Source organism: Vulpes vulpes, chromosome 2, assembly GCF_048418805.1.
Source record: "Vulpes vulpes isolate BD-2025 chromosome 2, VulVul3, whole genome shotgun sequence".
Classification (NCBI taxonomy): domain Eukaryota; kingdom Metazoa; phylum Chordata; class Mammalia; order Carnivora; family Canidae; genus Vulpes; species Vulpes vulpes.
In genome coordinates this window covers 26,485,771-26,499,245 of record NC_132781.1, presented here as the reverse complement: position 1 = coordinate 26,499,245, position 13,475 = coordinate 26,485,771, and the positions used below count along the sequence as shown (strand labels likewise).

Below are 13,475 nucleotides of genomic sequence, written 5' to 3'. Positions count from 1 at the left end.
CTGTGTGTGACTATCATAAATAAATAAAAATTTTAAAAAATTAAAAAAAATTTAAAAATAAAATAAAATAAATTAGAAGGGGGAAAAAAAACCTCAAATGAGAAGAAAGTATCATTGAGTGATTCCATGAACGAATGAATCCATGAATGGGGAGTGGGTGAACGAGGGCAGAGCAGTAAGTGGGAACGGACGGAGCCTGCTGTCCAAGCCTGTTCATCTCGGCCTCTCTGCCCCTCTAGGCCCTTTTTATGCTGACCACACCCCGGCAGCCAGGCTGGCCAAAGTGCATGTTCCTCCCCTTCTTGGGAGGTGAGGCCGGGCAGATCCCTACGGCTTCCTCCTCTGCCAGAGCCCCACCTCCCTCCATTCCCCACAGGAAGGGCGCACTGGGGAGGCAGTCAGGCTGGTGATCAGGCGGCCCAGAGCCAGCCCCGGGCCTGTGGCTGGGAGCCCGGGTGCCTGTCGGTGAGCATTTCCCTTTCTTGTATCTCTGCTCCCCCTCTGTCCCCTTGAGCAGTTGGACCAGATCGGTGGTTCTCGACTTGGGCCACACATTAAAATCAGCTGGGGATCTTTTAAGAATTTCAGAGCCCAGAAGGCTCCCCAGACCCACACTATGTTGGACTCTTCAGAGGGTGGAACCCAGGCCCCCATGGTTTTTAGGGCTTCCCGGGTGACCCCAAGGCTCCTGTCACTGGAGGGTTAAATGAAATGCGAGAGTCATCACCAGACCCATGGGTTCCTCTCCTCAACACCCCCTGGAGGCAGCAGCTCTTTCTCGGACTTTGCCCAGCTCCACACACCCTTCACCAAACCTTCTGCTCTGGCCCCCAGCCTTCTCCACTTTTTTTTTTTCTATGATTTTATTTATTTATTCATGAGAGACACACAGAGAGGCAGAGACATAGGCAAAGAGAGAAGCAGACTCACGGGGGGGGGGGGGGGGGACGGGGGGAGATCACACCCTGAGCCAAAGGCAGACGCTGAGCCACCAGGTGCCCCCCAAATTCACCATTTTTATGTTTAAAATAAAAGGATCTGGGATCATGGCCAAGGCAGAGTCTCCCAGGTATGGGCTGGGGTCTTCCTGCTTTCTTGTCACTCATAGCTGCTGAGGACGGGGTTGAGAGAAAAGGGAGAGAATTGGGGAGGATGGAGAGCCTGTTGGAGCCAAGAACCTAAGCGTTTGGCTTTTCTTCTCCCTGAGGTAGGATCTTGCTAACCTTTTCCAAGGAGGGTGAACCCTGCCCGGGTCTAGCTGGGGGCCAGTGGCTGAGCTTCCTGGGGGTCACGTTCCCTTGGGTGAGCCCTATTAGCCTCCAGTGTCACCGGGTGGACACAGACCAAGGAGGGAGGAGGGAGCCATGAACTTCCCTTGCACCATCCCGTGCCCCTGAGTCTTACTTGGCCCATCTATGAAATAGGCGCCCCCCGCCCCATCTCACCAGGCCAGTTACAGACCACATTGTTTCACTGCAGACTGATGCACTGAGTTTCTGAAGGTGCTTCCTATGTGGTTGGAGACTTGTGCATATATGTGAGAGGGGATACTGATCTGAGGGACAACAGAGCTGACCATGGCTGAATCCCAACAGGATGTGAGCGAGAAGCCAGCAGGTGAGTCTGGAAGTCCTGTCTCCCATGTGGTCCTCGAAGATTTGGGAGGGGCCTGAGGGAGGTACAGGAGGGATGCTGCAGCCTGTATGGCCAGTGGCCCTCCCCAGCTCTGCCACCGGTGAAGCCAGGAGCAGAGCAAGTAGACGGAGCATCCTTTAGGGGGAAGCACATATCTGTAGCTGTGATGAAGAGCAGTAGCAGCCAGTGGTTTCTGGCGCTCACTTCTCTGCTTCTTACAACCTCACAAGGCAGAGGTTTATGAATCCCATTTTCCAGATCAGAGAACTGAAGCTCAGAGGGGTTAAGTAACCTGTCTAACGAGTCACTGCCACTGTGGCAGAGGAAAACTTCAAACCCTGATCCACCTGACTTCAAAGGGGGGGCGTGCTTTCTGACCTCCACAAGACCCTGGCCACACACAGAGGATCCTAATCTGACAGGTTCATCAGAGAGGAACATGCTTTTACAGCAGGCCAGGCTGGGGGAGGTTCTGGTACTCTGTGTGGGGTGAGTGGTGGAGGGGCAGGAAACGCATCATTTCAGATCGGGTACCAGAGGCTCGCTCTTCCTTTCTTTTTTTGTGAGAGACACAGAGAGGCAGAAACACAGGCAGAGGGAGAAGCAGGCTCCTCGAGGGGAGCCCGATGCAGGATTCAAACCCAGGACCCCAGGATCAAGACCTGAACAGAAGGCAGATGGTCAACCACTGAGCCTCTTAGAGCCCTGGGTGCCAGAGGCTCTGAAAGGCTTCCCAGGAGAGGGGCTCACTCCGTGGCCCAAAATGCAGAGCACAGAGGAGACTGCAGATCCTGCTGCCCTGGGAGAGGCTGGGGAGAGACTGGGCAGTGGAGAGAGTACTTTCTGAGCCTGGAGCAAGGCTGGCTTCTTGGGTCTGCAATCACAGCAGCTGTGCAGGGCCCCCCATTTAGAAAAGGTCCCACATTTGGGATTAAAAGCTCTGTGGTCGCTGGCTTGACATTTTATTTATTTAAAAAATATTTTATTTAAATTCAATTTGCCCACATAGAGTATAACACCCACTGCTCAACCCTTCAAGTGCCCTCTGGCTTGACATTTTACATAATTTTATCTTGTCTATTTTGTAAGTGAAGCCAGCCAGGACGATGGAGCATGTGCTGGGGGAGTGGGAGCTGGGAGCCTTGACCCCTTCATGTGCACGCACTCCCACTCCCCATCCCTACCAGAGTCCTCGTTCTGTTGTCCCCTTCAGCCCCTGGCAGGCACTCAAGTAAGGGTCCCAGTTGAGGCTGGAAAGGCAGGGCATGCTCCAAGGGTGACAGGCAGGAACCTCTCCCCAACCCCCAGCCAGATACAGATGGGTGCAGGTGGGGAGGTGGTGATTCCTGGGGGAGTCGCCCATCTGCCATCGGTTAGGGATGTGGCTTTGGGGAAGCTGTTTTGCACACCTTCCTTTTGCTCTGGGCCCCACTGGTGTAGCGGGCCTTGGTCACATCCAGGTCCTGCCATCTACTCATGGGATAGGCTCAAGCAAGTTACTTTACCTCCTTTCAGCCTTAATTTTCTTATCTGAAATGGGGATGTCAACACCCCAAAGGATTTTTTTTTTGAGGATAGTAAGGTTTCTATTTTTGCTTTTTTCCAAAATGCAAATGTGATTATGACAGCCTCAGGCTGAGAACTATCTAAGGCTTGGTTGGTGTTTTAGAATAAAAACAAAAACCTCTCACCTGGTCTAGTACTTTCCAATAACAGTATCACATAAACCACGTAGATATTTAAAAATTTCCTCATGACCACATTTTAAAAAGTCACGACAGGTGAAAATAATTTTAATATAGCTAATCCCTTAATACGTCAAAATTATTATTTTCACATACAACCAGTATTAAAAAGTACACATTTCACTTCTTTTCCGGTCTTTAAAATTGTATTTAGGGACACCTGGGTGGCTCAGAGGTTAAGCATCTATCTGCCTTTAGCTCAGGGAGTGATTTAGAGTCCCAGAATGGAGTCCCACGTTGGGCTCCCTGCATGGAGCCTGCCTTCTCCCTCTGCCTGTGTCTCTGCCTCTCTATCTCTCATGAATAAATAAAATCTTAAAAAAAATAAAATTGTATTTAAAATTGTATTTTATGTATTTATCTCATTTCTTGTGGCTACTCAGTTGGACGGCCCAGGCCACCGGGCCACAATCCCATGACCCTGCGGCCGCCTGCCCCACTTCACACTGGCCCTCCATGGTCTCTGCCCCGCAGCCTTTCCTTCCTCAAAAGCTCCACTCCACCCACCCACAGGTTCCTGTTGCTGTTTCTAGCCCCAGGAATCTCATCTCTTCTTCTCCCCCTGGATCTAGTGAAGCCCAGCCCTCAGGGTGCTCTTCCTTGACCCCTTTCCATGCCTTCATGCTATATTGTGTCTCTGGCCTCATCGTCCCCCGCAGTTGTAATGTCACGTTTACTTGAGGTCACTTGACCAGAATCTACCTCTCCTCTAGTTTTGCCAACTCTAGGATAGAGACCACTATGGGCTGTTGTAGTGGCAGCTCTAATCCTGTCCCCAACACTTAGCACAGGGCCTGGTGCAGAGAGGGCTCCCTCATAGAGCAGGGTGGGTGCAGTGAGAAGGGGAAAGGCCTGCCCCCCTGGAAAGCACTCTTCCCTTCCCTCTGGCTGAGAAGATGCCTTAGAAAGGGACTGCACCCGCTGGAGAATTGGGGACGCGAGGCACTCAGTGCCCAAAATATTTAAGTAGAAACTTGAGTTAAGCACACAGATTATAAATATTTCTTCCCCAGATTACATACCACTTAAAAATAGCATCTCAGCTCCTTTGCATGATTTGGGCCGTGATGAACGAAAATTACTCTTCAAGTCTTAACATAATTACTGCCCTTTTCGTGACTTGGCTTTTCCCTTGAGGAGGCAGGACAGGGGAGCAGGAAGTGGAGAAGGGGCATCATCCCAGCTTAACTGGCAGAGCTGGAGGAGAGCCAAACGCTGAGGGGCTGTGTTTTCTCAACGTTTTTTTTTTTTTTTTTAAGATTTTATTTATTTGAGAAAGCACAAGAGGCAGGAGGGGCAGAGAAAGAAGCAGGCCCCCGCACTAACCAGGGAACCCAGCGAGGAGCTTGATCCCAGGATGAGATCATGATTTGAGCTGAAAGCAGCAGGTGCTTAACCGACTGAACCACACAGGTGCCCCCAATGCTTTCTTTTTCTCTTTCCCAGGTGAATATAAACAAGGTTTGGATCCACAGCTGCCTACCGATCCAGGGGATGGCAGACCTGAGAACACCTGCGTAGGTGAGGACTCAGCCCCAAGACCATGTGGCAAAGCCAAACGCATTCCTTGGGTTCTTCTGCCTTCAAACAATGCTTCTCCTTCTTGGGACAGTGAGTGTGAAGATTCACTCAACACCACTGTCCCCCTCCCAACAAAAGATGGTGCAATTATCCTGTTTCTCAGGCCCTGTCACCTTGAAGTCCCAGGAATGTGTGTGTGTGGAGGGGTGCAATAGGAATCACACAGAATCATCTGCACCTCAACACAACTGCTTCTCTAGGATAGAGCCCGAGGTCTCAACATTTCCTTGAAGCTTTCCAAATAACTGAGTTCAAACACCTACCATGTACATTATTGAATATTTTCAATACTATCCCGCCTTCAAACTGCAAGCTTTTGGTGAGCATAATGGACGTCCACCCCAGAGCTTGCCCAACACCCCAAGAAAAGCCTCAGATAATTTGAAGTTTATATATACCAATCAAAGCTGCAGGTCTACTCATTATTCAGTTTTTGGGATGACCTATGCGGTAAGAATGGATGAGGTCAACTGAAAGGCTTTAAATTGGTATTTTGTTTCTTTTGCAAATGAATTTGCGGGTGATCTAGAGCTGGTGCTGAAAGTCAGAATTCAGAGTCCCAGAGAAAATGACTTCATTGAAGTTGAACTGAACCGAGAAGAGCTGAGTTACCAGAATCTACTAAAAGTCAGTTGCTGTGAACTGGGGATTGAACCAGAGCAAGTGAAGACCATCAGAAAGCTACCAAACACACTGCTCAGGAAGGTAGGGTTTGCAAGTCTCTCAATGCAGACTGGGTTCTAAATGGGCAAAATTAATGTTTTGTGAAGCTAATCATTTAGCCTTTGCATTTCTAATGCAAAAACAAATTCAAGACACTGGGAAACTCTGGCTGCAAGAGAGCCAAACATGGTAGCTAGGAAATTCTCAAACCAGTGCTTTTACCGATTTGCACACCTGAATTATAAGCCCTTTAAAAGGGTCTGAATTATAACCAATGCCCAAATTGAAGACTCAGTTCAATGCATATGACCCCTTCCACCTCTGCAAACCTGGCTGGTTGACAGTAAATGGCATGGTCCCCGGGAAGGAAAAAAGACTAACTTACTACCTTTATTTGCTTACAATAGTTCAGCCTTTGTAATTTCATGAAACAAAATTGTTTTGCATTTTTATCGATATTTCAGATTCAAAATATAGATCTCTATTTTTAATTTCAGAAGGAAAAAAATCTCATTTCTCTGGACACTTTATTTAAAAAGCTTTCAGAATGCTTTTAACAATTCTCATTGATGCCATGGCTAATAGTATATTCATTGTAAAGGAACAGCAGGATGATTGTATTTTCCAGATTTTTTTAAATGCCCTTTTCTTCAGCAGTATCAATCTGCTATATAGTCCCCTTAGAAACCTACAATACAGACCAAAAAAAGAAGAAACAAAAACAAAAACCTCTCAACTGCTACCTCAGTTTACCACAAATAGAGAAACCGATACAGTAATATCCCGAGTTTAGGCAAGAATCCCAAAATGCTGGCCATTATTTTTAACCTTAATAATTTCACATGCTACTTATAAAACACCATATAATTTCTTTTACATGTTAAGGACAAAGACATTCTAAGACTACGGGACTTTCAGGAAATAGAACTCATTTTAATGAAAAATGGAAGCTCTGAATTAGAAGAATACACACCATCCCTGATAGAGAAGCCCTGCTACAACAGCAATGCTGCAAAACTAACCTATTAAAAAAATTCTGGAAATGAAACACTGGAATCCATGTTTTGTAAATAACCAGGTGGGAATGCATGTACCGGTTTGCTAACTTCATCTGTATACTTTGGAAAACTGTTCCCTTGATTCAGACTTCTCTGGGCAGGGAGAAATTTCAAAGTGCTTTGACAGAGCTTTTTTTTTTTTTTTTTAACTGTATATTATGATACTTATCCCAAGTTTATTTTGTAGAGTTGTACCTCAATCCTGATCAGGCATAGGTATTTACTACTAAGGTTCAGTCAGGATGAATAGCTGAGGTCTGTTCGTGTGAACTGCCCCAGGGCAGGGTAAGCTGATAGAGCTGGGAAAGCCAAGACCCCCTCGTTCAATCGGTGCTCCACTTTAAAAAGATTTTTAGTAATCTCTACACCCAACGTGGGGCTCAAACTCACAACCTTGAGATCGATTCACAGGATCCTCCCACCTTGAGCCAGCCAGGCAACACCCCTCCCAGCCCCCACTGGTGCTCCATTTTTAAAAGCATGTCACACCACCGGGGCACCTGCGTGCTAGTCAGTTAAATGTCCAACTCTTGGTTTTAGCTGAGGTCAGGTCAGGGTCCTGGGATTGAGCCCCATGTTGGGCTCTAGGCTGTGTGGAGTCTTAAGATTCTCCTCTACGTCTGTCCCTCCCAAGCTCACTCTAAAATAAATATCTTAAGGAAAAATTTATTTTTTTTTTCTTAAGGAAAAATTTAAAAAGCATGTCCCACATATCACATAATTTCCTTACACTTTTAAACTTGCCTATAAAATAGCAGGACTTAATAGGACTTGAGTTACCACTGAGGCCATTTTTAACATACAACTTGTAGAACAGCCAAGATACAGCTCACAGCACTAAACTCTGCTAATCAGATGAAGAAAACAAAGTTGGCACCCTTACCAACAACTAGCTCAAAGCTAGACTCCTCCTACCATAATACCTAGAATCCTTCTGGGTCCACTAGCCCAAACTTCTAGTTAAGAACTGCTGGAATTGGGGCAGCCCAGGTGGCTCAGCGGTTTAGTGCCGCCTTCAGCCCAGGGTGTGATCCTAGAGACCCGGGATCGAGTCCTACGTCGGGCTCCCTGCGTGGAGCTTGCTTCTTCCTCTGCCTCTCTCTCTCATGAAAAATAAAAATCTTAAAAAAAAAAAACCTGCTGGAATAGGGGGCACCTGGGTGGCTCAGTTGGTTAAGCACCTGATTTTGGCTCAGGTCATGATCTTGGTGCCCAGCGGTGGGCTCCCTGCTCAGCGGGGGTTCTGCTTGTCCCTCTCCCTGTGCCCCTAGTTGCTCATTCTCTCTCGAATAAACAAAATATTAAAAGAAAAAAACTGCTGGTACTTTGGAGGCACTCAGCTAGATGCTTGACCCCATTTACCCACTTAACACAGACCATACAGTCACTTGTCTTCAGTTATTATTCCTGGACTCTTAATTCTCATGGAACTGAGCAGTAAAATACCAGCACCCCTTCTGGGGAAGCAATGTCGTCTCTCTCAGCAAGCACATTAATAGGTCACCATGGCCTCCTCTCCAAATTCTCAATACCTGAGAGCTTTGATGAAGTGTGGGGGACACACCAACACTACACTAACACCCAACTAAGTAAGGCTTTAAAAAGCATGGGTACAGGGACGCTTGGGTGACTCAGCAGTTGAGCATCTGTCTTTGGCCCAGGGCGTGATCCTGGAGTTCCAGGATTGAGTCCCACAATGGGCTCCCTACATGGAGCCTGCTTCTCCCTCTGCCTCTCATGAATAAACAAAATCTTTTATACACACACACACACACACACATACATACACACACAGAGAGAGAGAGAAGACCTGAATGTGCAATTTGCTTAATACCTGTGGACCTCTTTGGGTGGGAGCACCTCAGCTTGAAATATAAGCTCATCACCAAAGGCACAGGTTTTCAAAAGACAATATATCCCCTAATGCAAGCCCATTTCACATAAGTGCCTTTCCACTGCCACAGGATGATGGACAGGATCAACCCCCAAGTGCCACTTCCCTAAGGTACCTCAACTTTGAGTAAGGAAAATTTGGGCAGGAGCTCAGGATTGACTGTTAGTGGCCCCAAATCACCTCTGGAAGTGAGATTTTAGGTGGCGTTTTTAGGTGAACACGGTAGAATAAATTTGAAAAAAGTGACGGGAGGAAAGCTTACACTATGTGGATAGCAGAACCTAATGTTGCCTCATGGTTAATTACAGCAATTCAACAGGGGCAGCAATTTATCACCAGGCTGTTGAGCAAATTCAATATCCAAACATAGTTTGCACAACAAAAATTATAAAAACTTATATCCTGTAACAAACATGAATGGTCTTAAGGCTGAAGATTAAAATTTGAGACCTCAAGAGTAACTTTCATTATAATTTATACTTCATGCAGAGATTGTGGAAACTAATTTCTGAAGGTACAATTCCACTGGACTTTCACAACAATGTCATTTTAAGATTTTTAAGTCATTGAAATCAATCAGGTACTATAATGCTTATCCTAAAAGGTTCCAGAACACATGCAGGTTAAAACATGGAATGATCTAGAATTTTTCTGTCATTCACAACCTACGTTCATTTACAATGAGGTGTCTAGTAGTGCCCCCTTCCATCCCTCAGAGCAGAAGTCCATCCTGTACAGCTCATAGGCCTGACAGATGCCACCAGGAGAAGGTGGCAGTGTTCCTCTTTTGCTCACCAATCTACCCAAGGTATCAGAATAGTACCTGGCACATCAGCACTTGGGGATACACAGAATGAACCTAGGGCTAGGCCCTAAACTCCCACCAAGGGATTAAAGGCTGGCTGGGAGGCCACAGTTGGGGGTAAGAGGTCCACTGCTGATGCAGGTGAATTTTATGCACCTGCAGATACATTTCTACTTTCAATGACTTCCCTTTTAAAGTGTGAACATCTAACACTTCACAGTACCCCTCATTAAGAGAACAAAGCCAAAATGGAACTGCCCCTCTGATCTGACAATCTAATTTGAACAGGAGAAGGCTGTGCTGACCATGGGCCAGGCGTACTGTTCTTCTCACTCAGTAGTTCCCTTTCTGGAAGGGCGTGAATTTGCAAGAAACGTACAGCAGAACAAAAGCAGTAGCTCCCCCGCTGACACCCAAATTAAAATTATGTAAAGACAAAAATAACTGATAACAAAGAAAATACACTTAGGTTCAGCTTCTAGCTTTTAAAGAACTACAATTAAGGTCCTAATTCTGGTGCTCAAGAAGCCGAACCTTTTACACACCTGCCAGTCATTAAAAGAGGATAAATTTCATTAAATATGCTTACATATTTTATTAGTCACTACCTACTCCAAGACCTTTTCCCATTTTAATTTAAATTTTATTAAGAAATATCATACATATACAAAAGCACATAAACATACAGTTTAAAAAAGAAACCGCCCACCCAGCTTTAGCAACAAAGCATCATTAGCAGTTCCTCTGAAGGCTGTTGTTCCTTGCTCTCCACGGTCTCCTCTCCCTCCGATAGAACAGGTTAACACTGAATTTCATGTTAATCATTTCCTTGCTTTGCTTTTATTTACCATAGATTTAACTTAACAGCTTGGTGTTGACTTTCTCAGAAACGGAACCATAGTGGATGTACTCTTCTGCACCTTGCTTTCTCGACCACGGAGATTCATCCGTGTTCACACGTGTAGCCATAGCTCAGTTCAACTTCTGTGCAATTCCACTGTAGGAACAAGCCACGGAATCTATCCAGTGGACTGAAGGACAGGTGGGGTCTTCCCAGTTTGTTTTTGTTTTCCTTTTCTTCCTATTACAAACAATGTTGTTATGACATTTTCACATCCATGTCCTGACACATATGTCTCAGAGTTTCTCTAGGGTATATATCTAGGAGTGGAATAGCCACAAGAGAAATTAGGGCATGGCCACTTATGCCAAACTACTTCCCAAAGCTGTTGTTCCTAAACATTCTTAACCTGTTGACAACTGGGCTACTTGGGAGGGCTGAGGGGAAGAAACAGATCAACTATGACTCTCAAACTGCATTTTTAAAGTAGGAAATTTAAAAATCTGATACAACAATGAAAAACATTTATTTCTTTGCTTTGGTTTACTTGAAATGTACTTTAAAAAACTACATGTTAAAACTTAAAAGGGCGGTCTCCTAGATCTCAAATATCTTTAAATATACGGAGTGAAAACAGCAAGATTTAAAACAGAAGGTGTACTTCATATATTAAAAAAAGGTCTATACATATATGCTTATATCCCCCACCACCCACCTCCCTCCAGAAAGAGTAATTGTTAACAGCAGTAGCTCTTGGAGAGGAAGAACAGGGACAAGAAGACGGAGAGATCACTTAACACTTCTGTTGTTTTTCTGAACCATGTGCAACCATGTACAAGCATTACAATACAAAATTCTTTAAAAGTAGTCACCTGGGGTTCTTTCATAACAACTAAAAATCAGTCTGAACTCACACTTGAAAACCAGCCCTGAACGAAGTCTCATCCCACAGAAAATATACACAATAAATTCTGAAGTGTTTTCCTTTTGTTTCATGCACTTTAGAATGTTTAAAAATATTCACATAGCCCATCTAAAATGCATTTTTAAAAGCACAGAAAGGATGCAAGTTCAAAACACTCTCACCCTAAATTGTTCCGTTGTAACAGCTCTAAAAACTTTAATCAGAAGGTGCCTAACAACCTGTATGTAGTCAAACAATGTTTTCTCAGACCTCGAAAGTAGGGTGGTTTGTCCTCTGTGACACTAACTATATATTGAAGAAACCAGACAGATTGCCTGCAGGTGTAATGCTATAAGGAGAGGAGATAAATATCTAAGTTGAAACATGACTAGTTTATTCTAATCTCAAGAAGGCAAGAAATGGGTTTTAACCCAGTATGAAAACTACAGCTGACCCTTGAACAACATGATTTTGAACTGCATGGGTCCCCCCCCCCAACACACAGCCCAATACTGTAAATGTATTCTCTCTTCCTTATGATTTTCTTAACACTTTTTCTCTAGCTTACTTTACTGTAATCATACAATATGTAAACACCCCTAACCTCCCTGGACACTGTTCCAGGGTCAACTGTAAATATACTGCCATCTGTTTCAAGAAAAAAGGTCTTAACAAAAAGGGAGGTGATGCGTAGAGTCTTTCTATATTGCAGAGGGGAGGATGCCAGAGCAATAGACTCATTAATTGGTCCCCTTGAGATACACAATGGAAAAGAAGTACCAGTCCAGCACTACAGTTGAGGACTCTGGCCAATTAAAAGTTCATCCCATTTATTTTCATTAATGAACTTGTTTCTTAACTTTTAGAAATACATGCTGAAATATTTACAAGCTAAATGATACATCTGAGGACTTGCTTGAAAATGATAGGAGGCAGGGGATACATATACACATGCATGTACATATATAAAATAAGACTAGCCACTGAGTCTAACTAGTGGTGAGTTTTAATAGAGGCTAATTATACTGTTCTACTTTTATGTAGGTCTTAAATTTTCCAAAATAAAAAGTTAAAAAAATCTGATTGCTCGGATTCCATTCCAATCTTATCGAGTAATCTTCTGAGTAATAAAATCTGGCTCTCCTCACCGGCTTTTCACAGAGAAAATACACATGACAAACTGACAACTGTTTGGCCTTAAAGACACAAATGTGTATTTCTCTTTCAAATGGCACACAGCCTCTACATTGGGTTCTTATGAATTTGGTAAGAATCATTTCCTCTTGAGGCTGATTAAACTTTGGACATTGAGGGCAACCCAACGTCTGGATCTCCAACTAAAACCAGATCTTAGTTATGGCCACCCCAAGGGGCCAGGCCTCTCCCTGAAATCCTAACCAGACTTCAATCATGATCAACACGTCTAAGGGTCCCAAGAATCATGAAGATGACGACTTTCTATGAACTCATTTACTGTACCTCACTGAAGTTTGCTACTGATTCTAGATAAGGCAGAAAAAATCTGGCATTTTAATTCCTTAATAATAATTTAGTACCTTAATACTATAATAAATTGTTTTTTCTTGATACTGAATAATAGAATATGGCAAACTAGCACTTTAATTCCTTTACTTTATAACCACAATCTTGTCAAACTATTACACAAAGCCATCCTTGGCTGACTTTATGTTAGATTGTTTCGTATCTCATCTTAATCCTGATGAAGAGAGAAGCCATTCACCACCTGCTGCATCTCCCAGATCAGCCAGTAAGCCAGGAGTGCTTTGTGTTCCTAGCATGATCTCACACAGAGCACCTCTGATGTGGTAGTTTCATTACTTTCCAAAGCTTGGCAGAGAGTATTTTAGTATATTCTGTGATCGTTCACCATGTCTATGAGAATGAATACAGTGCCCTAATAGGCACTATACCAAGAGGAGCAGACACAGATCCCATGTGCTAGCTCTCTCAACATGACCTTGCATGACCATATGACCTTGCATTAAGTCATTTAACCCAATTACTTGGTTTCACTACCTATAAAGGGACAGCAAGATTTGAAAATTATAAATCACAAAGAATTGCTATGATATATGTAGCTGAAAACACAGTTGACAAAGCTAGCTATAGAAAGATACATGCTGCCAAATTAGCTGTATGTGAAAAAAAATCACCTGCTTAAGCATCAGTTTTTAAAATAAATCCCTATTATGTGTACAGACACAGAAACGAATACATTTGTAATCTGTCAAGACCAAGTTAAAAGAAATCTTGATACAGGATTTGAAACAAAGACCAAAAGCTAATCAAAAGCTCCTGAATGCTCTTCTACATTATTTCATAGCTAGA

General features: G+C 44.1%; 1 protein-coding gene across 2 annotated transcripts; it reads left to right on the top strand.

Moving 5' to 3' along the window:
• Positions 1 to 347: 347 nt before the first annotated feature.
• ANKRD40CL (ANKRD40 C-terminal like) lies at positions 348 to 6,692 on the top strand. 2 transcript variants are annotated; one of them, XM_072747481.1, is made up of 6 exons: positions 374 to 465; positions 1,109 to 1,207; positions 1,480 to 1,617; positions 4,827 to 4,901; positions 5,491 to 5,666; positions 6,510 to 6,692. In XM_072747481.1, exons 3-6 carry the CDS (start codon positions 1,578 to 1,580, stop codon positions 6,651 to 6,653), a joined length of 435 nt encoding a protein of 144 aa, XP_072603582.1. In that variant the 5' UTR covers positions 374 to 465; positions 1,109 to 1,207; positions 1,480 to 1,577; the 3' UTR covers positions 6,654 to 6,692. The 2 variants fall into 2 exon arrangements, with proteins under 2 accessions (XP_025852021.2, XP_072603582.1); XM_025996236.2 differs by lacking the exon at positions 1,109 to 1,207 and having other exon boundaries at positions 348 to 465; positions 6,510 to 6,691.
• The last annotated feature ends 6,783 nt before the right edge of the window (positions 6,693 to 13,475 follow it).

Excerpts from the sequence above, each read along its gene's own strand:
- ANKRD40CL (XM_072747481.1), top strand. The coding sequence starts at position 1,578 with ATGGCTGAATCCCAACAGGATGTGAGCGAGAAGCCAGCAG. Across the intron at positions 4,902-5,490 it reads ACCTGAGAACACCTGCGTAG|AGCTGGTGCTGAAAGTCAGA; the intron begins GTGAGGACTCAG and ends CGGGTGATCTAG. Across the intron at positions 5,667-6,509 it reads CAAACACACTGCTCAGGAAG|GACAAAGACATTCTAAGACT; the intron begins GTAGGGTTTGCA and ends TTACATGTTAAG.